Source organism: Phyllopteryx taeniolatus, chromosome 13 (genome assembly GCF_024500385.1).
Source record: "Phyllopteryx taeniolatus isolate TA_2022b chromosome 13, UOR_Ptae_1.2, whole genome shotgun sequence".
Lineage (NCBI taxonomy): Eukaryota > Metazoa > Chordata > Actinopteri > Syngnathiformes > Syngnathidae > Phyllopteryx > Phyllopteryx taeniolatus.
The window spans coordinates 16,541,117-16,567,933 of record NC_084514.1 but is presented as its reverse complement, the minus strand read 5'-3'; the positions used below and the strand labels follow the sequence as shown (position 1 = coordinate 16,567,933).

The following is a 26,817-nucleotide window of genomic DNA, read 5'->3' as shown; positions in this document are numbered from 1 at the left end:
CAAATACAGTTAATGCATAAAACGCTATAACATTAGGCTACAAGCACTGACTTTTCATTTGAAAATCTCCAATTTAGTGAACTGTCAAGGAGGATACGTCTCCGTCGTTCTGCTTGGTCAGTTGTGCACTGTTACACACTGCAAAGAACTCGACAGTTGTGATTTCTCTCTCTATTCTAGCATGTTTTTTTTTTTTTTTTTTTTTACTGCAGTCATGGCAGCTGATATCTCAGACAATCGGGATCATTTAATCTAGACTTTACACCGATCTGATTGGCTTGATTGATATCGGCCAATAATTAGCATTTTATGCTGATCAGCTTTAATGTCATAACTCGCCAATACGATCAATGACGTCATTGATCGGCTCCGCAAAAGACATTTACTCCGCGTCTCCATCGTGTACAGTTTATTTGAACCCAAAAGCTAGTTTATTTTTAGCCTTGTTGCGTCTTTTGACGTAGTACTATAAATATCTGACCACGAAAAGTTATTTAAAAAAAATAAATAAACAATTCTCAGCGGTGTGGGACAGACAACACGTAATGTGTGGATCAGACTACAAGACAAATTTCGTCTTTCACGATTCCATTATGTCAGACTGCTGCAATAAAATATTGTATTCCGATACCACCACATCCAATCTTTTACGATCACTGGGCTTTATCTTGTCAACTCAAACGTGACCGGATACACTCATTACCATGGCGGCGGCGACGACGACAACAACAACAACTGATCGCGGCGTGTGTATATTGAGAACAAAATGGGGAAAAACGTGTGCTGGTGGTCACCGGTGCTCGGGGGAGGACTTTAATTCAAGGCTTGTGTGAGGTATGTTCACGTACTTTTGATACGATACGGCTCGCAAGCAGGCAACAAAACGTTATGTAGCCTAGTAAGCTAGTGCTAGCACTAACGATTGTACGTAAACATGCCAGCATTCAGTCGAGTCATGCTCAAAAGGTTTTGGTGTGTGAAGTAATTTAATTACAGTAAGTTAGGACCCATTATTTCTGTCATGTTGTAAAGTTGGTTTGACCTGACTGATTAGAATACATGACCTGAATAGCAATCACCTTTGACGATACTCAGTATACAGTACACAAGTATATACAGTAAATGAACAAGTTATTTAAATAGACACATTGCTACATCTTGTGATCGGCCCCAAAAATCCTGATCGTGTAAAGCCTAATTTAATACTGGCAGCTAAAAAGGCAATCACAAGTGCGATTAATCGTGCACTCCTACTAAAAGCTATTTCCAAGGCACACGCCAGTATTTTTACCCTACCATCCACGCACCCAGGGGAGTCTTTTTCAACTAACCTCCATATCCTCCTAGCTGTGTTTCTTAAATCAGAGCACATACCAGAACAGCAGGCAGTGGTTTAACTCTGCAACACACTGGCCCACAAAAATGACTTGAGATCTTGATGCGTTTTTGCCATCTCTTAAACTTGATGAATAAACATTGGCACCTTTGTAAATGTGACACACTCACTTTGAAAACATGTATACACAAATGTGCATGGATTAAACTTGGATTGGAAGAACGCAGGAGGAATCTGTAACGTTTTCACAGGTCACTTTGTGGGAACAGTTTGGGGAAGGCCTCAAAAAAGGTCTCTGACTCAGAAGATAAAACTTTTCCGAGGCAAAAGCTACTATAGCGGCAAAGGGTGGACAAACACAACACAGTAGTACCTCAAATATCAAGCAAAATGCTCCAGAAGTCAAGTGTTGGAGATCACAGTGATGTAGTAGAAATGCTGTGTCACAGTCAAGAGTTTGAGTTTGAAACTTGAATCAGGCTTTGCTGTGTGGAGTTTGTATGTTCTCCCCATGCTTGCGTGCGTTTTCCTCGGAAACTGACTTCCTCCCACATTCCAAAAACTAAATAAAATGAATTGTCCATTAAGAAGTTAAAAATCTTATTTAAACAATTGCCCATCTAGTTACGGTCAGATTATTTGACGTAAAATAGTGTTGAAATGCAAACAAATTGTTTTATTTTATGGAAAAGATTGTGTTTGACTGCAAGTTGTACTATATAGTTTCTTTCAGTTCCTGTCCAGCATTTCTGTTCATATGGTGTACCTATGCTTTAAGAAGTCCAAGGACACACTTTTAAAATGTTTTTCTAAAAAGCAAAAACAAAAACTCTAAAACAACAGTGTGTGCAATGCACATACGTGAATGCAGTTCTTAAGAATGGAAGCGCCGTAACACTTGAGGCACTTTCACCACCAGGAAGGGGAAAACCCAGAATAGTTGGGAAAAGCGAAACAAAAAGCAATGGGCACTTTGCCTTTTAGTCAGCTATAAACTAAATGACTGTTCTGGTTTCCTCGCCAGCTGTGTCTCCGTCTTTGACAATCTTCTCGGCCGTCTGTCTTCTTTAGTTTTTTAGCCTTGGCCTCACATGCACCAAAGTAAACACTTGCAGTAAACAGCTTTGCTCCACATTAGTGCATTAAAATTCACAGCAGCCTCCCATCTAAAGAGAGAGCACTTTTATTATGAGGTGAAAATTAAAATCTACTGCGCAACCGTAGTGAGGAGAAGCAGATCAGAAAATGGATGGATGGATGGATGTTAGAGCCAATATGAACTCTCCACAGTTGGTAATCCCACACAACTGTTGTACAATTGAGCGACTCCATTGGATGAAATCTTACTTGTTATGCAGCGTTCATTGTTAATGGAGCACATACGTTCTAAAAATCACAAAATGGCGACCGCAGTCGATGGCTTGTAAATCGTGTGAGGATCACTGAAGCAATGCCACTGAGTGAATCAAGCTGCAACCACAAGCAAGAAGCTGGACGGTCAGCGAGCGCAAACGGAAGGGGGGAGAATTTTTTTTAAAATAATTTAAAAAAAAAAAAAAAAAACACACCGGCACTCTCTGTAGGTCACTTGAAAAATAAATAAGGCTTTTAATGCAAACACCAAAGGCATGAAAAAGGTGAAAAACAAAACCAAAAAAAACACTGTAGGGAGGTCTTGCCCTTTGCTGTTGCGACCGTCCACAGCTGCTCTCTCGGGGTTGAAGAAGCATGCAGGCCAGCCGGATTCCTCAGTAATCTGCTGGTGTTCTGTCCTCCCTTTTAGATGTTGTGCCATAAGTTTAGCCTTTGGTCCTAGTAAATTCCAGGGACAACTGCTTGATGATCCATGACAGATTTCCACAGTCCCACATCAGTCCTCTTTGTGGAGCTAAGTGGCTGTGTGTTAGCACGCTTCTTCTCATCATTTTGAGACATCGGTGGAGTGGTTTCATTCCCCGACTGTCCATTTACATCCACATACACCAAGACGGTGGATTTTTGTTTCCAGGAATGCCATCATCTGTAGCAGTTTGTGATAGTCTTCAGTGGAAAAGGGAGGAATCTTGTTGTTGGTCTCATTGGTAATAGCAGACTTGTGCTAATTAGCAAGCCACGGTCACGTAATGGTGAGGGGGTATCAAAAAAATATTGGAATATGGCAACAACTGACTATCTACAAAAAGTACAGTCCCACAGGTTTAAAAATATCCAGGAGTCGCTGCTAAAAACAAGCTTATTAGCAAGAAAAATGTAAACAGAAGGGAATCTAGCAGAGTGAGCAGAAAAGCGTCTGCACTGTACGAGTAAGAGAGCATCTGCAAAGTATTGTTCGAAACTCCTCCCCCAACCAGCATCGCTCCGCCCCCGTGTGGTCGCTTCTCCATTACACTTTTTCGAGGCCAAGCAGCGACAACAGCACCGCTTTTCAGAACCTCCGACCTGGTTCTAAAACGCAGGCAGAGGAGGGCCGTGACATAACTGTTATCTGAGAGGCAGAAAGATGTAGGCATTTCTTTAAGCGCGGTGACTTGTCACTTTCCTGATCATGGTGTCTAAAGGCTGCCACATACTGAGCCCCGCCTCCGAACCCGACTGAACTGTTGCGTAGTGTGTGTGATTAGGTGACCGGTTTCATATCCACAGTCTCGCTTTTATTCTTACAAACAGCCTCTCTCTTTAGCGACCTGCTTCTTCCTTAACTATTAACCTATCTTATTATGGTTTAAGGAATGTGATAAAGTACAAGTTACTGAATACACAGCATCAAACTGCATCATCATCCACTTTTGATTGGTGCCTGTTGTAATGGAAACACAACGGAGGCCAGGCCAGGCCAGGCCAAGCGAGGCCAGGGCACAGTGCGGCCAGGCCGTTCTGGAACTTGAAATGGAAAAACAGCATAGGAGTCCCAGGACGCACAGGTCTGGCAACAATAAGTCCCTGCAATTTACCATCACAGAGTACAAATACAGTAATCCTCAGCTATATGACTGTTGTTGCTTCGCAGTCCCGCTAAATTACACATTTGTATTTGTACAATTCGTACCATATTTTTGTGTTATCCATTGTTCTTGTTCTCTCTCAATATATTATGTTTCAGCCTGCCACGATAGCAAATGTTTTTGCACAATATATTTCCCAAAAAACTATCACGATAAACGATACTATGGATGTTTTTTTTTTATGCCACTGATATAATAATGTTATAGAGCATAATAATTCAAGTACATCCTTTTAACAAACAATGAACTTTCAATTCTAAAGAACATTGAACATTGGCATTGTATTGTAGAGCAATACATATCTTAATAAAATAAATAAATCAGACTCAGGCTCTGTTCGCAAAAACTGCATTTAAACAAATAAACATTTGGGACATAGGTATAGCGTCATTAACCCACTACGAAGACACAAAAAAATTCTTAAAGCCTGCCAAGTTTGAATGAATATTTATTAAAAAAAAAAAAAAAAAAAAAACGTACTCAAAAGCATTTGGGCTTTGTCACTTATATATACACACACACACACACACATATATGTATATATATATATATATATATATATATATATATATATACATATACACATCTACACATACAGACTACGGGTGTCCCGTTCCAATATTGATACAGATATCCGATATCAGCAACCCCCCCCCCCCCAAAAAACCCCACAATATCGGGTAAATCGGGTAAATATCTAAAATTTCCTATATAAGCACTCTGATAAAAGCAGTCCATTCCAGACTTCAGCACTTCTATCTTGCAGTTCCCGGATCCGGCATGCAGAGCCCATGTGATCACAACAACAGCGTGTGCTCAGGTGCTAACAAACAAGCAAGCAATGATGCAGGTCACGTGGCAGAATTTAATGTTCAAGTCTGAAAAAGTTGCAGTTGAGTGGGAAATTTATCATGCACAAGTTTCCAGTGTTGGAACAGAACTTCTGAAGTTTAATACTACCAACTTCATCGCGTATTGATGTCGCATCACAAAAAACAGCATGAGAATTTTCCCATGACCATGGAGGGAAAGACACAAACCTCTTGCTCCCTCAAACAGCCAGCGCTGTCTTAAACAATTGCAAAGCGTGGTAAACTCCCACGGGACAGCAAAAAGGCAGTGGTGAGTAATGTCTGGTTTAACATTTAACTGAGCACCGTGAGCCTCGCTACATTATTCCTATCTGCCACTGCATTGTCGATAAAAATATACCCCAAGTACTGAAAGAAGTTCAAAAGTGTATTGCTGCACGTATAGAAAGCAAATGCTGTTCCCACCATATACTGACAGTAAAAAAATAACTGGTGAATTTGAATTGTTTATTTTGCACTTTAAAAGTTTAACTGTGGTTATTTTTCAGGATTTTCCAATTTATTTTATTCAATTGTGGTAAGGTTAAACTTTATGTATGCCTTTATTCAATGGAATAATCGATAGGATAATTGATTCTAAAAAGACTCAACAGTGACACCCCTGAGAAAAAGTGCTGCTTCGATCCATGCGTGCTTGTCTTATTCCTTTCAATCAGGTTGTCCCCAACAATGAGGATCACTTAGGAGGCTAAACCTGTATTGTTCGTATGCATTGTCGCCAATAGTCTCTTATATATATATATATATAGGAAGCTTATTTTCTTTTGGCTTTAATTATGGGCTATGAAAAGAACTATTATGATGTCTAATAGCAACATTGTATCTTATGGTTTTGTAGCACAACTGTGACTTACAATTTGTGGCTTCTTTTCATAGGTGTTTTGTTTTCTTTTGCTTTTGTACTCGCAAGCGTCGGTGGCCTGGAGCTTTAAATATTGCTGCCGTAAGGGATTATAGGCATCCTTTCGTAAAGGTTGGTCAGGAGTAACCTATGCTAAAGTTGGGGTATAGGTTGCATCGGGGCACCTTTCCTAACCAGTTTTGAATTCAAACAATGTTTTCCTCCTAGTACTTCCAGGTCATCTTGCTCGCAGAGTAAAGGAAAGTTCCTACGCAAAAAAACAGAATTTGAAGAGGCCCAGTGTAGTTTTGGTTAACGGCGGCCACATTTTTTATTTTTTAAACCAACTTGCTCAAACTTACCAAAACCGTGAATGTCTGTCCACTAAAAAAATAACAGATGATAATAATATTACACTCATATCGCGCTTTTCTAGGCACTCAAAGATCCTTTACAATTTCAGGCATTATTTATTCACTCCTCACACCCTGGTGGTGGTAAGCTACTTGTGTAACCACTGCTGCCCTGGGGCAGTCTGCAGGAGCGTGGCTGCCATTCTGCGCCTACAGCCCCCCCCGACCACCACTAAACATCCAGCCACATTCATTCGTCAGCAATGTGGGTTCTGAGCATCTATCAGGAAGAGCTGTATAGCTTCATCTTATAATTTGTAGAGTACATTGAGCTAACCCAGAGTGAAAACCAGACTTGTGATTGCTTTGTAAAGTAATAGCACAGTGGATGGAGTCCATTCCAGGCTGCTACTCTGCAATCTTATAATTCTGACACTGAATTTAAAGACAGCAGCTGTGAAGAAATTTAAACTGTAATGGAGAAAGTCAGAATCATGCTCTTCTTACCATGTCAGCTGCAATTATTAATTTTATAGTAAAGTCACAGACAGCGTAGACTTTAAAATTATGCCTTAAAGCATTGCAGGGTTGTTGTGAAAGATGTGTAAAATGTGATTTCCGAACTGGAATAACAGGAAGCTGCAGAGCAGACAAGGATGGCGACTTGGACAGGATGACATCGGTTGAACCTCAACTATCTTGCCACATTCCTCACTGGGGCTTCATGGGAACTGATTAGTGCTGCACTGCTCAGTGGGAGAGGGAGTGCAGATAAAAATACCCTCTGCATTGGGGGAGCTGTGGGGGTGGCACCATTTGCTTGCTCATCGGCAAAGCTGTCAGAATGACAGCGACAGCACAACTCCAGGGTGTGAGATGGTGTGTGATCAGCTGACAGCGTTTGTTTATATCAGACCACCACATGCCAAGAGATTTGCGACTTTTCAGTCTATGCATCAGAAGTAACTCTGCTTTTATATTATTTCTCAAAGACAATTTAGCATGTAAAGCCAATTATGTAAGAAGCTACATTGTGCTCACAGCTTTTACTTAAAAAAGATGCATTTTGCTGCGGTCCCTTCCAAGACAAAAACGCTCATGCCATGTAGACAATGTGCAATGGCTGTAGTACTATTGCAATGTTAATTTCCACAAAAGCTATGAATTTATAAATTATTTATTAATTAATATAATTATTCATTTAAAATAAGGCCATAAATACAGTACATTGGATAAGTGATGCCAGAATCACCTCAAATGACTTCTCTCAATGTGAAGGCGCTAAGGAGGAAGCTGCCATGGAGAGACATCAAATTTGCCATGGGAGGGACTGATTTGCACGTTATATAGTAGACTATAAACTATCCATCCACCCATTTTCTATACTGCTTATCCGCAATAGGGTCACGGTCGTGCTGGGGCCTATCTCAGCTGACTCTGGGTGAGAGGCAAGGTACACCCTGAACTGGTCGCCATCCAATCGCAGGGCACAAACAAGCATTCGCACTCACATTCACACCTACGGGCAATTTAGAGTCGTCAATTAACCTACCATCCATGTTTTTGGAATGTGGGAGGAAACCAGAGTCTTCTTCTCCTTTTCCTTTCGGCTTGTCCCGTTAGGGGTCGCCACAGCGCGTCATCCTTGTCCATGAGAGCCTATCTCCTGCATCCTCCTCTCGAACACCAACTGCCATCATGTCTTCCCTCACGACATCCATCAACCTTCTCTTTGGTCTTCCTCTAGCTCTCTTGCCTGGCAGCTCCATCCTCATCATCCTTCTACCAATATACTCACTCTCCAGAGTACCCGGAGAAAACCTACGCAGGCACGGGGAGAACATGCAAAATCCACACAGGTGAGACCGGATTTGAACCTGGGTCATCAGAACTGTGAGGCGGATGTGCTAACCAGTCGGACACTGTTCCGCCGACTATAAACTAAATAAAATTAAATATTAATTATTATGATACTGCATGACCACAAACACCACATTATTAGCTGTACAATGAAGCAATTGTAATGTCCTATATTTCTATACCAGCTGTTACCAGCTGCTGCAAATTTAACACATCTGACCTGAGAAAGCAAGCTACACAGCAGTTTGGTAAGTAGAAGTCATACATTTTAACATATAATATTCTATTATATTAAAATATTTTAACATATGATTAATCTAATATGCCTTGAAGGGTGGAACATTGACTGAAGTGGGAAAAAATGCAATGCATGTTTTGCGATACCAACAAACGTTAAGGCCATAGAGCTAGTTTTCAACAAAACAGTCCAAGATGAAATACAACGATGCAAACCATGCAACCAAATTATTAAAATTCATGAGTGGTTATTCGTTAATGACAAATTGACATAATCATGCATTAATCATTTGTCCGCATGTGTGCCGTTAATGGGAACATAATGGCTTACCCTGTGCCAGCATGCTGAACTCCAAGAATAAAGCAATATGGTAGAGCTCCATGGCCTCCTCTGTGCGCGTGCTGGCCCCCCGGCCCCCTGACACCAAGGCTTGTACCTCTCCGAGGCTGCCCGCAGAGTGGCTACCACGTAGAACCAGTCCCAGCTCCACCACATCTGTGTACATGCAGTGAAGAATCACCTGCACATATTTGCGTGGGATGATCGACTCATCCAGCACAATACGGGTCGGAGTCTGCAGCGTGCGCTCAGTCATTTCCTCTCCAGTACGAATGCGCCTCTGCAAAAGGTTTCTAAAGAAAGGGGAGCGTGCAGAGAGGATAGCCTTATGAGCTCGAAGGTCCTCATCTGGGGTGCCTGGACCTCCACCGCCTCCTGAGATGGCAGCTGGCGCTCCAGCACCTCGCTCATTGAAACTCTCGACCATTTCAAAGTCTGAAGAGAAACTCAGCAGGGCATCATAGTAGCACATATAGTCAAACAAGCCCTTCATATCTGCTTCCAGGGAGTTGGGCGTACCAAACTCCTGACTGAGCTGCACCAGCACGTCCACATTCTGGAGCCTGGAATCCTCTGCGCTGCTCACTCCGAATTCTCCTGTGTACAAGTACTGCAGTAGCGCAGAGAACATGGGCACATCGATGCCTGCTGTCTCAATGTCCATGTGGACCTCCGCTCCATAGCCGGGGGATGAGGACAGCCGAGTCTTGAAGAATGGGCAGCGAGCAGCAAGGATGGCCCGGTGCGCTGGGAAGCAAGTTCCTTGGAAGATGAGGTCCACGTCAGTGCAGTACTTATGCTGATAAAGGGCAGCCAGATCCCGAGGCAAGCTGGGGGCCTCAGCTCGTGCGAGGCTGGCCTGGAAGCTCAGCTCCTTGAGTGCCGCTGTTCCCTCATATTCCTCCACCAGGGCATTAGTGTCTCGGACATCCCAGCCGGACAGCAGCTCGCGCATCTGCCGGGCGTGATCCGCCGAGCGACTGGACTTTCTTCGTTTGATGAACCGCCGTTTGAGGGTAGCCAGGCCGAGGCTTTTCTTCTTCCTGTCGGTGGGCCGCTCGTGGCCATGCTCCAGGCTGTAAAGCTTAGACTCCCAGGCGTATCCTTGCTGCGAGTAGGACGAGGTCCCTGGAAGAAACACACAAGCAAATGTACTTGAGCTTCAGTTGAAGTTTCATTCTTCAAAATAGCTTACGCTCAACATATAATACTAAACAGTGAAACTGAAGTGCATTTTTAGGTGAAAGACAACATATCAAGCACTATTTTTTTCTTTCAAATTACAAAGACAGTCGCACACCACCCTGACGCAGCTACCAAAGCAAGAATGGCTGGCGTTCAATGGCAATACAAACAATAAAAAGAATCCCATCACTTTGCTGTGGAACAAACTTAAAATAATTTAATTGCAGAAAACATACATTATAAAATGCATTTTCCCTCTGTGTAGAGCTCTACAATTATCAGTCCATTTGAGCACTAAGGCTGCATCATTCAAACTATTGATGGTAGGGATTATTGGCCAGGACGATTACTGGCGCCAATATTTCCAATTTTGACGCATAGCAGCATCGGCCTATTTTAAAAATTTATTTTATTTTTCTGATAAGAGAGCAATTTAAAACTGGGCAAACCTCAGCCAACTATTTATTTCTTTTTAATTAACTTAATAAAAGATGCTGCTGGCCCAGGGAACTCCGTGCACTTTTTGTTTGAACTTAAAGAGAAGTGAAAAATTGACATTTCAGTTACAGTCCCCTCCAAAAGTATTAGAACGGCAAGGTCAATTCATTTTGTTTTTGTTGTAAACAAAAGACGTTTGGGTTTCAGATCAAAAGATGAACATGAGACAAAAGTTAAGAATTCCAGCTTTTATTTCATGGTATTTCCCTCTAGACTCAGGACAGAGCAGCTTTTGTTTGAACCCACCCACTTATCAAGTGAGCAAAAGGTATTGGTACATGTGACTGATGGGTGATTGTCTAGTTGCTCAGGTGTTGCCTTTTAGATTGATTGCTTAAACAGATAGTACTTGGTTTTAGCTTTGGGTTTCACCTGTGAAAACTGCATTTGCTGTTAGGCAAACGAAGACCAGAAAACTGTCGCGGTCGCCATTGTTGTTGCTTCGTTCCTTGTTACTGACAGGAAAGTAAAAAAGTCTACCGGAAATGGCAAAAAAAAAAATGCAGAGGAAACGCCACCCTGTGATGTCCTAGCCAATACCAGCCGTAGCGACATCCCCGACTTGGGAGGAGAACTGCAGCACACTTAAGGCTTCTTTATACTCAGCGCGCTGACGTCACTGCGGCTGTCCCGCGCGTAGTTTGCCTGTATACTCGAGCGCAACCCACGCCGCAGTTTTGAAAATGTACTAAAGTTCACCTCCAAGTCGGGGGTGTCACTACAGCTGGTATTGGCTAGGACACCACAGGGTGGAGTTTCCTCTGCATTTTTTGGCCATTTCCGGTAGCCGTTTTTACTTTCCTTTCAGTAACAAGGGACATAGCAACAACAATGGCACCTGTGGAAAAATGGACCTAGATGGACCAGATGATGTTTACTTATGATGCAACCAAGGGATCGAGAAGGCGGCGGCATAGATGGTATGTAGCTCCAAAGGGCACGCTGAGTACGTCATCACAGCATGTGACTAAAAGGGACCAATAACGATAGATGATCTGCGCGGCGTTCGACACGCAGCAAAATATTTCGTCGTGTGCGCGTCAACCTACGCAGAGGGCCTGCGCGGGACAATTCGCTCAGTCACATGATACAATGCGGGACTGTATATTGAAATTTTGGAAAAGTATTTACTGTAGAAAACCTTAGGGAGCTGTTCATTTGTTTAAATTTTCATTTAACTTCATAAGACATGCTGCTGAGCCTAGGAGCTCCCTGCGCTTGTTAAAATTTTAAAACAAAGATGTCTATTGTCTAAAATCTAAAAAAAAAAAAAAAACCTAACATGCTTAAAATCTGAAAGACTGTTTGATAAACATGCTTAAAGGCATTTAAATAAAGTGTCGGAGTTGGTATTATGCAAAATCTTGACAATATTTTCCCTTTTACTGCAAATGAACATCGGCCAACCAAATAGTGATTATCAACCTCCTTGACTACTAATCGGCCCTGAAAATTAAAAAAAAAAAACATTGGTCTCTAATTGATTGTTATCTTTAGCATGAGAGGGGAGTCATGTCTGAGGAAGCTCTGCCAAGGAAATCCCCTCTTCCCGCCATCCTCTCAACATCAATCAGTATGACCCAAATAGTCATAATTGCAATGCAGTGTATCATCTATATGTCAGACGAGCTCAAGTAAGCAACTCTATAGAGTACTAAACAGGGTTTCCTTGCGTGAACCTCAGAAAGATTGGGCTGGGCCAAGATATGCATGCCTTAGGCAAAAGGGGATTTTAGCATTGCACAGTTGCGTGTCTTCCTATGATGACTACAATGAGTTCCTCATATATTTTTAGTAGGGAGCTCAAAATCATAAGACACAAATAATAAAATCCCTCTAAATAACAAACATGATTGTGTGGCGCTCTAAATGTAGAAAAACAGCAAGACTTCAAAGTCGAGAGACTCGTTTCCACAGTGATTAAATTCAGTTTATCTTACTATGGTACAGTTGGGAATGGCTGATGTGGCTGCCGTTTCAACAACAGCCTGTGTAGGCAGCACAGAAAATATGGTGACATCATAATGTACAATTTCAAGTCTAACAAAGGAGAGGAATGCAACACAGTTTATACAAAGGACAAAATCTTTCTCATAAGTGTTTGTTGCCCTGGGCATTCCATTTTGCCATCCACTTGGGATGTTACGATTCTCAACTGCAAGAGCGTCAAGTTCCATCCTTTAGGTGCCATATCCCCGTGAGAATGTGGTTCAGTTAAGAAATGCCAATGGAAATGCGAAAAATTTTATATTTTATTGAACTATACTGGTTCTCCCCGTGCCTGCGTGGGTTTTCTCCGGGCACTCCGGTTTCCTCCCACATCCCCAAAATATGCATGGTAGGTTAATTGGCAACTCTAAATTGCCCGTAGGTATGAATGTGAGTGCGAATGGTTGCTTGTTTATATGTGCCCTGCGATTGGGTGGCGACCAGTTCAGGGTGTACCCCGCCTCCTGCCCGATGATAGGTGGGATAGGCTCCAGCACGCCCGCGACCCTAGTGAGGAGAAGCGGCTCAGAAAAATGGATGGATGGATGAACTATACTGCCTCGATGGAAACTTGCCTTGAGTGGAGCCTATGTAAATCTAATGCTGGAGAAAAAAAATAAAAAAATATCCAGGGGCTGGATCGAAAGATGAAAGGTCATAAATACTAACAAGATGAAGTAAAATTAAAATGACAGATGTTAAAACAGCAACAACTGTTACTGGAAGTAGGGGAAAGACATGGATAAGGTCACAGTGAGAGTATTGATGTTTACAAGAGAAAGGCTATGCAGTGACCTCCCACGTTTGTTCCTAGAGAAATATTGCACAAACACTAACCATAAACCAGTGGTCATGGCAGAAATGTGAAAAATGCATGAAGGAATCATATTTTGTTGACCGACTACTACGAGGATTGCAGGAGCTTGGGGAACATGTAACAACAGCTGGAGGTGGAAAAATAGGTGTGCATAACAATGGTCTTTGTCTCTGAGGGTCTCCGGTTACACGTGTGGTTATTAGTGGGTGGTGTGTTAGGTGCCATCCTGAATTATTTAAAAGAGATAGGGATAATACTGTGGTGTATTCAAATATTGATTAAAACGTTCTTAAATACATCAACTTATTTTTTAACATTGAAAATATAGCAAAACCTCCAAATTCCTCTATTTCTATTTCCATTGTTTTCTAGGGGAAGAATAATTTTAAAATACGAGGCCAATCAACGTCTCAGAACCCGTTGTATTAGACTAATAATGTACCACTGTATATACAATAGAATACAGAATTAGTGTGCATTATAGTTACCAATAAAGGTCTGCTGCGTCTGTGTATTGGCTCCCATGCGCGAGGAGCATGAGTGTGGATAGCTGGATCCATTGGCACCCATCCTCACGTCTCTTCACTTGCTACGTGGGGGTCCCCCCTCTTGCCGAGTCATTCTGCTCAGGCGATGGCACTCCCTTCAGTCCTCAGTCGCATGTCCGCCACAGATCCTCTGAAGAGGTCCCAGAGCCCCAGGCCCCACCTGCCATGCCTAAACGTCTAGAAGAAGGAAGATGAAAGCGGAGCGGAAGAAGAGGAGGCACCAGTGAGTGAGACATTTGTATCCAAGAAGATGATTTGAGTTCAAAAAGGACTAAAATAAACAACCATGCGGGGATAATAACATAATGAGCTACATCAAAGTTTAGGAGCCTGAACAAAGGGACATTTAATGTTATCGATCACACCCTTTCTGCTGTATTAATCTCTTGAAACGAAAAATAGCGATAAAAAGGTTTTTAACATTGTAAGTGTTGTAATGAGAGTCAACGACAAATGAAAAGCAGACTTTTGGTGTGTTTTCTGATTTAAGCATAAAAACAACACAAATATGGTTTAAAAACAAAACCAGAAACCATTTGCAACTTGTCAATGATCCAATAATCAATACCACAATTTAGTTCTGCATATGTGGTGTGTTTTGGTTTGTCAGGCAGTAATAATTGGATTACCTTAAGACAACCATTCCCCTCAAAGCATGTTATCATATTTCTCAACAGCAGACATTCTACAATGAACAAGTAGGATAAACATAGCTATAAGTAATAACATTGATATGATTTCAGTCTAGAAAGGATTTTCTGAAAAGCACTTTTTTTTTTTTTTCAAGATCATAAATAATAGCAGACTGGGGTCAGTGTTTTTGGACATTTTACAATAGATCTAGTTATGTTACACGCTGCAAAATTCCAACCCTTTGCTGGGTGCCGCTTCTCAAATATTTCCAGTTGTGGCATATCACAGTACAAATTCAACTTTTGACCATTGAATTGAATGAAATAGAACCACCACCAATGGTTTTGAAAACGCCATATTTTACCGTTATTAGTATAACCTCAAGAGATAAATGTAAATGATGACAATTTCTTTATTGTCGATGTATGATGTGAAAATCTTTTCGTACCTTAATTGAAGTTTTAGTCATGTCCTATCACCAATTTACAAGCAGAACAACATATTACATAGATCAGGGGTCCCCAACCACTCGCCTGCGAATTGTATGGTCCTAGGCCACAGAGAAAGACTAAATAACATTAAGCTGCAGACACCACTTGACAATTACATAAAATCTTCTATGTAGCTTCTTCTTTTCCTTTCGGCTTGTCCCTTTAGGGGTCGCCACAGCGCGTCATCCTTTTCCATGTAAGCCTATCTCCTGCATCCACCTCTCGAACACCAACTGCCCTCATGTCTTCCCTCACGACATCCATCAACCTTGTCTTTGGTCTTCCTCTAGCTCTCTTCCTCTACCAATATACTTACTATTTCTCCTCTGGATGTGTCCAAACCATCGAAGTCTGCTCTCTCTAACTTTGTCTCCAAAACATCGAAACATAGCTTGTATTGTGTATTTTGCTCAAGAAAGTTTAATTCAATCATAGATAGAAAAGAATAGAATTTGGATAGAGAAAAGGCTGAAAAATGTAGCACAACTACCTACTTTCTGGTAGCAGACTTTCTGTCCGACTGCAACGGACAATCAAAACTGCAACAAAAAAAAATTGTCGGTACCCCCGTACCCACCCTTGAGGACTTGCATGCTGCCAGACCTAAGACAAGAGCATGCAAAATCCTCTTGGAGCCTCCACATCCAGGTCACCACCTCTTCTAAGCTCCTTCCCTCAGGTAGGTGCCATCAATCAATGCAAACTAAAACAAGCAGACATTCCTGTTTAAGAAGTTAATGGCAAGAGGGAACTCTTGCCATTAACTTCTTAAACAGTTCACTTACAATTCCATTGTAACATGCTGCCATTTTGTCTTGAGATTGTTGTCACATTTCTGTCAGGCTATTATACACTATTCGTGCACTCACTGTAGTAGTCTCGCCACCCTGCGCTACTTGCATCTGTTGTTGACCAATACTGGTCACTCGTGCTTGAGAAGTATCTGCGCCATTTGCACAATTTACATTGTCCCACTATTATCGCACTACTAGTCACATTAAACTGCATAAATTTCTTGAAGTCTCTGTGCCAGACTATTGTTCTATTAGTCATTTCAAACTGCTATAATTGCTAGAGGACTTGGCAAAATATTTCTGCCATCACAAGTACTTCCGGGACCCCCCCCCCCCCCCCCCCCCCCAGTCACCATAGGGTCAGGGTTAGATTTTTGTAACCGCTATCTGCCAGTCAATGAAAATAAAAATGAAAATAAAATTAAATGGTTCAAGTTTCAGCACTACTGCCAATCATTGATGTGTGCTTTTGTCTTTTTTTTAATTTTTTTTAAATGTGCCTTTGTATGAGGCTTCTACATTATTAGCACGTGCGAACGGCAGCCGCACAGCACACGGCAACACTGAGCGAAGCATAGGCCTGGCAAAATGAAGAGCGACGAGGAGAAGTTTTCCAATTGTGTAAACATTATGCAAACGAAAAATATTGCGACACATTGCCCATTCTATTTTGGAACTTGTGGGTGATCAAAGGCTGACTTGGAGCCAGTTAGTCACAAAGAGTCGAGCCACGCAATAAAGTCACGTAAGTATGACAAATACTTTCAACTCTGCATCTCCAGGCTTTTAGTTTCAAAAATCACCGTGAGCTTGCCCTAAAAAAACTTAACAGTGCAAATTGAACATTATTTGTGAGAAGAGCAGTGTGGTCACTGGGCAGTAGAATAGGTTCATCAATTGTTTTTTCGTTAATATATTTATTGTTTTCGAGAGCTTTGATGTTTTTTTAAGAAAAAATTCCACCAAGATGGCAGCCACTTTTCACGTTGCTACTGATAAGTGTTCAATCCAGCAGAGAAGCCCTTGCTGGCCCTGAAATCCCACCATTGTTGCCGATAGATTACAATAGCAGTATGTGTCATTTGCTATTTTTATGGCTAAGCCCAATTCTCAATTCTTTACAAATCCCCTGACTGCTGCTTCAATTTTAATTATCTGCAACATTGCCCACGTATTCTTCATTATAAACATCATTACTGTCAGCAGACACAGCAATTAAAAGTATTCCTTCATTAGACTAGAGAACTGGAGTGATAGAGAATGTGTTTTGTCTCTTTCAACTGATAACTGTCAGCGCATGTAGAGCAGCGAGCCAGGGATCTCTCAACTGGGTAAGGTGCTCACTGCTTTCATTCTTTCTTCACACTATTAAACATGCAGTCACAGTGGAAGGCTCCAACAAAAACATTGGTTGATCTTTTTTTCATTAGGCTGCTTTAAATATCTTCACAGGGAATACATTCTGACAAAATTAGAAACTAAATTTGAATATGTGGGAGATGAGAGGAAGCTTTTCTCTCTCTATACACACACATACATTATATATATACACACACACACATTAATTGTCCATACCGCTTATCCTCACTCGCTACCTATCCCAGTTATCTTTTGGGTGAGAGGTGGTACACCCTGAACTGGTCGCCAGCCAATCACAGGGCACATATAAACAAACAACCATTCATACACACATTCACACCTACTAGCAGTGTCTTCAATTTTCCCACCATGCATGTTTTTGGAATGTGGGAGGAAACCGGAGCACCAGGAGAAAACCCACACAGGCACAGGGAGAACATGCAAACTCCACACAGGAGAGGCCGGATTTGAAGCCGGGTCCTCAGAACTGTGTGGCAGATGTGCTAACCAGTCGGTCATCATGCCGCCCAGAGTATTGTTTACAATAAGGGGGTGGGTGTTCTCAAAGGAGGGTAAAACAAACAGCCAACAACTGAAATATATTCAACACTGCCAGTTTTAACTCACAAACGAGTGAAGCAAATGAAATTTGCACTAAAGTGCAGAAGAAATGTTAAAGCACCATCGAGCACAGCTACTGTTCTTCACAGACGCTAACTCACACCATTAAACAAAAAGCACCCTCCTGGTATGTTCTATTAAGCTGAGAAATAAAACAGTTCCTGCATTCAAGACTGAAACTGTGCTTTCGCTGTGCTGAGCCCTGACTCAGAGCAAGACAAGGGCAGTGCCATAGAGGATTGGAGGGGTTGGGGGAAGGCAGTTCTGAACTACACGTCCCTAATGAGAGGTGACAGCAGATACTCCCTGCCCCCCCTCCACACATCTCTTTCTACACACATGGACATATGCAACCTTTCTAGGCGCTCACCTCGCTGCACTCTGAATCTTTTCAATAAAGATGAGCCACCCTTGACTGAACAATTCCATACAAAAATGCTTGCTATAAGGACACGATTGATCTATTATTCAAATGTTAGTCAAGTCACTTTATCAATCATTTATGTAGATTTGCCTAACCAGAGCAAGAGGTATGTATCCGGGTCTCTCTCCTTCCTTATCTGTAATTCCCAAATTGCAGCAGAAGTTAGGGTTACAAATTGGACTGAATGCAGGTCCCCGTCCGTCTCCTTTAACCACAGTTAATTAATATAAATATTCATAGTGCAGATTTGAGAGTTGAATGAACCAGAACCTTAAAGTTAAACAAACACCGAATATCTTCTAATAAATACAATTATTTCATTAAAACAAATACAATCGCTTCAATAAATAAAAAATAATAATAATGTAAAATCCAAAACTTACAGGGCCCAACTAATTTTTCCATCGGTAGCACTGGACCATGCATGATGTGTGTAGTTTAACGAAATTGGCATATCTTAGCTTTGTATACAATAAAGATTGACAGTGACTCGAGATGTATCTGCAAAATATTCTGCTGTGAATCTTAAGTTTCTCTGCAACAAGCAGTGGCTGACTAAGGTCATTTCTTTCACATAATTTTAATAGACATAATGGAATCATACAGTGAGTACGTAAAGTACAAAAATCAAGTTCTGCTCGTTTTTTAAATGTTTTATATTCAAATCCCACTCATTGTTTTTTCCCCTTAATCTAAACCCCTCATGTATGCTGATATTAAATTAGTTATGCTGCTGATATGTTAATTTAAGTACAGCATTTATGAAGGAAAAAAAATAAAAATAATAATAATATATATACACACATAGACACATACATACATACATACTCACACACACATACATACATACATACATACATACATTACACACACACACACACACACCTTTAGTTATGCTTTGCTTTAATCTGAACATGCATACAGCAGATGCGGAAAGTATTCAGACCACCTTAAATTTTTCACTCTTTGTTATATTGCAGCCATTTGCTAAAATAATTTAAGTTAATTTCTTTCCTCATTAATATACACACATCACCCCAGAAAAAAAACGGAATTGTTGAAATTTTAATCAGATTTATTAAAAATAAAAACTGAAATATCACACAGCCGTAAGTATTCAGACTCTTTGGTCAGTATTTAGTAGAAGCACCCTTTTGAGCTCATACAGCCATGAGTCTTTTTGGGAATGATGCAACAGGTTTTCACACCTGGATTTGGGGATCCTCTGCCATTCCTCCTTGCAGATCCTTTCAAGTTCTGTCAGGTTGGATGGTGAACGTTGGTGGACTGCCATTTTCAGGTCTCGCCAGAGATGCTCAATTGGGTTTAAGTTAGGGCTCTGGCTGGGCCATTCAAAAACAGTCACGGAGTTCTTCTGAAGCCACTCTGTTATTTTAGCAGTGGGCTTAGGGTCATTGTCTTGTTGGAAGGTGAACCTTCAGCCCAGTCTGAGGTCCTGAGCACTCTGGAGAAGGTTTTCGTACTTAGCCGCATTCATTTTTCCTTCAATTGCAACCAGTCGTCCTGTCCCTGCAGGTGAAAAACACCCCCACAGCATGATGCTGCCACCACCATGCTTTACTGTTGGGACTGTATTGGACAGGTGATGAGCACTGCCTGGTTTTCTCCACGCATACCACAAAGTTCATCTTGTTCTCATCAGACCAGAGAATCTTATTTCTCACAATCTTGGAGTCCTTCAGGTGTTTTTTAGCAAACACCTTGCAGGCTTTCATGTTTCTTGCACTAAGGAAAGGCTTCCGTTGGGCCACTCTGCCATAAAGTCCCGACTGGTGGAGCACTGCAGTGATGGTTGACTTTCTAGAACTTTCTCCCATCTCCTGACTGCATCTCTGGAGCTCAGAAACAGTGATCTTTGGGTTCTTCTTTACCTCTCTCACCAAGGCTCTTCTCCCCGGATTGCTCAGTTTGGCCGGACGGCCAGCTCTAGGAAGGGTTCTGATTGTCCCAAACGTCTTCCATTACAGGATTATGGAGGCCAATGTGTTCTTGGGAACCTTAAGTGCAGCAGAATTATTATTTTTTTTGTAACCTTGGCCAGATCTGTGCCTTGCCGCAATTCTGTCTGAGCTCTTCAGGCAGTTCCTTTTAGCTCATGATTCTCATTTGCTCTGACATCCACTGTGAGCGGTAAGATCTTATGTAGACAGGCGTGTGGCTTTCCTAATCAGGTCCAATCAGTATAATCAAACAACTGGACTCCAATGAAGGTGTAGAACCATCTCAACGACGATCAGAAGAAATGGACAGCACCCTAGTTAAATATGAGTGTCACAGCAAAGGGTCTGAATACTTATGGCTGTGTGATATTTCAGTTTTTCTTTTAATAAATCTAAAGAAATTTCAACAATTCATGTCACTATGGGGTGCTGTGTGTACTTTGAGGTATAAAATTAACAAATGACTAAGAAACGGCTGCAATATAACAAAGTGAAAACTCGAGGGGGTTAAGGGGGTCTGGATACTTTCCGTACCCACAGTATGCATGTTCAGATAAAAGCAAATGCATGTGGTAAAAAATCTCACGGCACACCAACAAACAATATCACAAAAAATGGATACATTAATTACTGTATGTACTTCCTGCCATCTAATAAAAGACCATTCATTTGTTCTGTCGGTCACTATGCCTCACTGGCATAAATAGATGAACAAACATACATTATTTATTGTAAATATAATTTGAGCAATTAAGTACACAAGTATATACAGTAAATGAAAAAGTCATTTACGTAGACATTGCTCCATCTTGTGATCGGATCGGTGATCAGTTATCGTTTTTTTTAACTCGTTGATCGGTAATTGGCCCCAAAAATCCTGATCGTGTAAAGACTAGTTCACACACGACAGAATGAGCCCGCTCACTCCAACTTTCATGAGGATGCTAGAAAACATGCAAATAAGAACTTGATTTTTTTGGTAAATTAAACATAAAAACAACAGCATGCTTAGCTACTGTTATGCTAAAATCGCAAGTTCAATTTATGGTTCTGGGATCGTCATCACATTTCTCTTTTTCCAACTCTGGTATCAATCTGTTGTGGCATCATAAAGTGAAAAACTTCCATAGTTAATCAGAGATGTTTACTGAACCGAGGCTTGGAGTTAGAGAGCTCTCTTGGGGAATAATGCAGAGTTTTTGTGCTTTGTGCTTAAAGGACAACATTTTTGGTAGAACTCTGAACTATACCACTCAGTGGCATTTGACTTCAGAAGTTCCACGCTACATCCTTCAAGTCTTTTTACTATTCTTTTGAGCTAAATATCCCCTCTGCCATAAAATCCCACAAGTGTATTAAAATAGATACCAACAAAGCCTATTTTTCACAGAGATTATACACTGCTGGATATCTGATACAATCATAGGCACCCTAAAAGGATCATAATAAGCAATGCAGCAGTAAGCACAAACCACAACTGTGTCACAGTGACCTTCACTATATCAGTGTCTGCCCACATTCCATAACAAGAAAAATAAGCCTTGCTCAGATGCAATGTACATACAAGTAATTAGTCCATTAATCGAGAATAATTCTCTATATTAGTGACTCAACCAGTGTGCCGTGGCACATTATTGTGCCGTGAGAGAGGATCAGGTTTGCAATGGGAAACTGTCCAATTTCTCTTAATTTGTACAAAAATGATTGATTTACTCCAAAGAAGGTATCTTTGCTCTTCTATCTATTCATCCATGCCAGAGACATATGGTGACAAACAGAACAATTAAATGCTCTTCTACTAGATGACAGAAGGTAGAATTAACCTGTGTATCCACCTGTTACTGTTCATATACAGAATAACTTTGTGTGCAACTAAAACAGCACAAGTTCAACAGTTACAGTGTGGGGAGTGAGACTCATTCATGATGCAGTGACGGTGTGTCCAACTTCCACTGTGAGTCAGAATCTATGAAGCTCTTGATGCGCAAAGCCACAGTTGTGTGCTCTCAGGACTTCTCAGCCTTACAAACGTACAACAAAACATAACTATACAGGTAGTGTTTTTATATGAGAAGCTTGTAAGATTCGTCTCCCTTGCAGAGTTGGAGATCTGACTTCAGGAAGCGGGGGTGATTAAAAAAGTGGGGTGGATGGCTCGATGTCATGTCATTATGAATCTGAGTGAGTATCGGTACTATCTGCGCTCTTACCCAAGGGTGCAGGGGACTGTTCTGCCACACGAGGCTAGCTCGCTCTCGTCGCTCGTCCGGTGGCGGTTCAGAATAATGAGCAGGCACTCTTTCAACCACTAAAAGACTGCGACTTTTATTTTTTTTAAACCTGCCCTGTTCAGCTGCATGGCCTTGTAGACTGGTGGATCTGTATGCCTTTTTGTGCTGGAACTGTTTTGCTGTGCAACCGTGGAGTTTGAAATACTCCCTCTGCTTATTTTTTAATTATTCTGATGTTTATTGAAAATGCAGCCGTAAAAAAAAAAAAAAAAAAAAAAAATTTAGGGGCAGACAGAGGGACAAAGTGGACAAGGGGAATAAGGGTGCGAACCACAGCGGAACAATAGTTAGCCAGTCTAGATATTTGAGCACAAGTGTCATTACAAGAGAACGAGAGAGGACAGAAAAGGGCAGGACAGGACAGGATGTGGGGAAACAAGCAAGGCAGCGCTACTGACAAGTGGTGCGGTGGGATTATTTTTTTAACGTCTAAACACCTGTAAGAACCTGATAAAGTTTCTCGTCACTTTTCCTAAATTTTATCCACATAAAAAGCGACGTGGTGCCCCTTTTTAGATAAAATATCGTAATTTATTACACTATTTTAAAATTACGCTAAACCGGAAGTAACGCAAGCCTCGCTTCCATCTTATTCTTTTCTCCTAAATTAACTACATTTTTAGTTACCCCATATACGCTACAATGGGAATAGGAGTTCATAACATTGAGGGATTTTCGTATGGTGATAAAAGTAATGATTCTTTGTTAATTATCCCGATATTTGATCAATAAATATGAGTTAAATGCCCTTCCCTAATGATGTGACACTTGACATGAAAGGATTGTCGGAAACATTAAATTCAGGCAGAACAGATTACACATCTCAAGGCTGCATTTGCCAATTAGGTCAGTCAGTATAACTGCAAATTGGGCCATCTGACTGATGGCAGGCTTGTTGTTGTAAGGGCTACAGGAAACGGAAGGAATTAAAAGCTACAATAAACAAGCACACACAGACAGCCTGTGGATTACACTGGGTCAAGCACCACAACAGATGCCGCTCTTGTCATCTAATTTCCTTTCAGACTGCAGGTTGGAACCCATATTTTGTCATTCTGACTCTATGTATTGTTTTGTGTTTGTCCTTAGTGTGCCATTCACAAAGGCAACCTAATATTTTAACTGCAAGGGTAGATTTTAACCACACGTTCAAGTGACACCATTTTTGGACACAATTCACATGATTCATGGCAGCATATAAAAAATAAACATGAAATCGCATATCCCCAGATCAAAATAAGGCATCTTTAAAATGTGGATAAAAATCTATGAATCTCAATGCTGTATGCCAATGCAAGTGTACATTCAACAGACAAAGCCATGCGAGCCTGACGCCAGCTAAATACGCCAAATAATGGCGTATACACAAACACAGCAACTGTGAATAAAAAAAATTAACTATAGCGAAAACATAGACGATTAAATACAGCCTAAATATGGCACATTAGAGTAGATCATTAAATAAGAAAAACAATTGTCGACGGTGGTTAACAATAATGCCAAGGTTACCAGTAAAAAAAAAAAATAAACCTCTGTTTAAAATTTTCCAAGAAATAGTTCACGCACTATAATTCGGTTCACGAACAGTCTTGGCATGATGCGGAAGGCACTGTTGTACTTTTTCCTGCTCCACAAACATTATTCGTTCTGTGTGCTGATTTTTGCTCTAAATTATCCCTCAGCATGGCTAGAAAGAAACTGAAAACTGCTAGGAATAGTGTTATTAGGAAGCCTAATCGTATTACTGTTGAAGAAAATAAAATGGCTAAACATGACAATGGTGACGGCTGTCACTATCATCTTTTTAGAATCGATTATCCGATAGATATATCCAGAAGGAGCCAACGCCGGAGCTGGACAACACTGCAACAGACAAAGTGGCAGAAGATGGGGCTGGATCCACTACAGCATGGCAGCTGGACTTGTACGCTTGAGCCCATCAGGTTGGAAGCTGAAGAGAGCTAGTCATTTAGCCAAGGGAGCCAGTCACTATAGCTGGCTCAAGAAGGAGGCAGCTGTCCCAGGAAGTGAAGGCTACTTATTAAATTAAAACACATTTTTAAGTATTCCTTTGCGCCTGTTCTCACTCTCTGGCTCACAAAGTTCCCCAAATGTGAGGCAAAGTGTGCTTGTTTCAAGCTGTTTGTCACAACCAGTTGAAAACTCATTCACTGCCATTGACGGCGTTTGAATTCAAATAACCATATTAACATGAACGACTGACAGTGAATGAGTTTTAAGTTTACTATAAAACTGACACAAAAGAGAATTAAAAATTGTATTTTCACACACCCAAATTGTTCAAACAAACCATATAATTTTGGTTAACAAAAGTCTGCTAGCGCAATGCTAACATATGTGAGACATCATGGACTGCAAAGAGAAATTAGCATAGATATTACGGTAATTATAAACCTTCAAAACAACTGCTGCTATTTTAACTACCAGAGCAGCAACACATAAACGGAACAAATAATACTAACAGGCATAATGTTCTCTGTGGGAAGATTGATTATTACTGCAGCTCAGTTGGCGACCTTCTCTGCCTCTTGATCTAATTATGCTGCATCTCTTCCAATAGACCACACGGTTGCCCGGAATGTTGCGGCACAACATGGTAGTACACTGAAGGTACGAATCTCTAAATCACTGATTCCCAACCAGTGTGCCGTAATTTTACGTAAATTGCTCAAAAAATTATTTATTTACAAGAAATAATGTATCTTTGTTCATCTCTTTATGCTTGTGAGGCATAATGACAGACAGAACAAATAAATGCTCTTCTATTAGATGGCAGGAAGTACATAGAGTAATTAATGTATCCACTTTTTGTGACATTTTGTTTATTGGTATGGCATGAGATTTTTCAATTTTAAAATATGTGCCTTCGCTCCATAAAGGTCGGAAATCCATCCATCCATTTTCTGAGCCGCTTCTCCTCACTAGGGTCGCGGGCGTGCTGGAGCCTATCCCAGCTATCATCGGGCAGGAGGCGGGGTACAACCTGAACTGGTTGCCAGCCAATCGCAGGGCACATACAAACAAACAACCATTCGCAGTCACATTCACACCTACGGACGATTTAGAGTTGTCAATTAACCTACCATGCATGTTTTTGGGATGTGGGAGGAAATCGGAGTGCCCGGAAAAAACCCACGCAGGCACAGATAGACCATGCAAACTCCACACAGGCGAGACCGGGGATTGAACCCCGCTCCTCAGAACTGTGAGCCAGACGCTCTAACCAGTTGTTCACCGTGCCGCCAGGTTGGAAATCAGTGCTCTAAATTATATTGTAAAAACCCATAAAAAAAAGATGGCTTAAAAATTTGTGGCAGGCCTATAACTGGGTTGCGAACGAAGAAGTGTGATATAGCAAGGCATTCGTGTATTTTGATGATGTTGAGTTCGCACTGACAAGGTATTTCCGATATGTCCATTCATGCTGAACAATGCATGCTTATTTCAAGCAAGCTGTCAAAGCATCTTGCTTAATCCTCATTGCCCAAGAAAAAAACATCAGTCAGACCAAAGTCTGACTCTTTTAAAAGCTCTGGGGCAAGTACTTGCAAGCAAACAGACTTTTATGCTAGTCATGGACTTCTGAACATGTCATTCATATAATGACATGTCATTATACGGCCCTAAACCGCTGACACAAATGCTTAACCTGTTCAGAATGAGAACTTTCATGATGACATGTCATTTAAATGCGCCCCCCCGACAAACATTTGAACGGCTTTGTCCGCCAGTACAGGCTGAATGTTGAGGATAGTCGCAGCGTAGATTATGCAGTGTGTCTGTTCTAAGATCCATGTCAATAATTATTCGCTAATACATAAAAGAAGAGGCATGTCAAATTTGAACATGATGAAAACCATTATTGGCCACATTGTATTTATGGTAGTCCTCAGGGTTGCATTTTACTGCTCTTAATTATCTTTTAAAACATAAGGCTAGTCATGACATCTGCTAACCAGAAGCTGAACTGTATTTGGTTACAGACTACGACCATGTCTGCACAGAAACAGAGACAATGTACTACTTTTTAATTTCTAAAAAGTTTCCCGTAAACACAGAATTGCTTAAAATTGTTTTTAAAAATGTGTATGTCAAAGATGCTAACACACACACGGCGTGTGTCTCTTTCGCAGAGACTTATACACATACTTAAAACAAAAAAAACACAAAGTTACATTGTGTAATATAAAATGAGGCCATTACCGTTCTATTTGGCAAGATCATTGTACCTCTGGATTATTTTGTCACTAAGTGACATTTAAAATGTCAGAAAATGAATAAAACCGACATTTATCACCCGATCTCGATAAACTGAAAATCACGCGATCGAGACCGATTTTCGAT

General features: G+C 41.0%; 1 protein-coding gene across 3 annotated transcripts in view; it reads right to left on the bottom strand.

The window, feature by feature from the left end:
* The window catches only part of btbd7 (BTB (POZ) domain containing 7), a 39,830-nt gene that overhangs the window by 11,805 nt on the left and 1,208 nt on the right, over positions 1-26,817 (bottom strand). For 2 of the 3 annotated variants that reach the window (XM_061794254.1, XM_061794255.1), the window contains exons 2-3: positions 13,819-14,055; positions 8,833-9,969 (exon numbers count right to left, since the gene is read on the bottom strand). In XM_061794254.1, coding sequence (XP_061650238.1) covers positions 8,833-9,969; positions 13,819-13,900 — 1,219 coding nt within the window. In that variant the 5' untranslated portion in view covers positions 13,901-14,055. Of the gene's footprint in view, positions 1-7,967; positions 8,226-8,832; positions 9,970-13,818; positions 14,056-26,817 lie in introns of those variants that run through there. The other variant, XM_061794256.1, reaches the window with a different exon arrangement.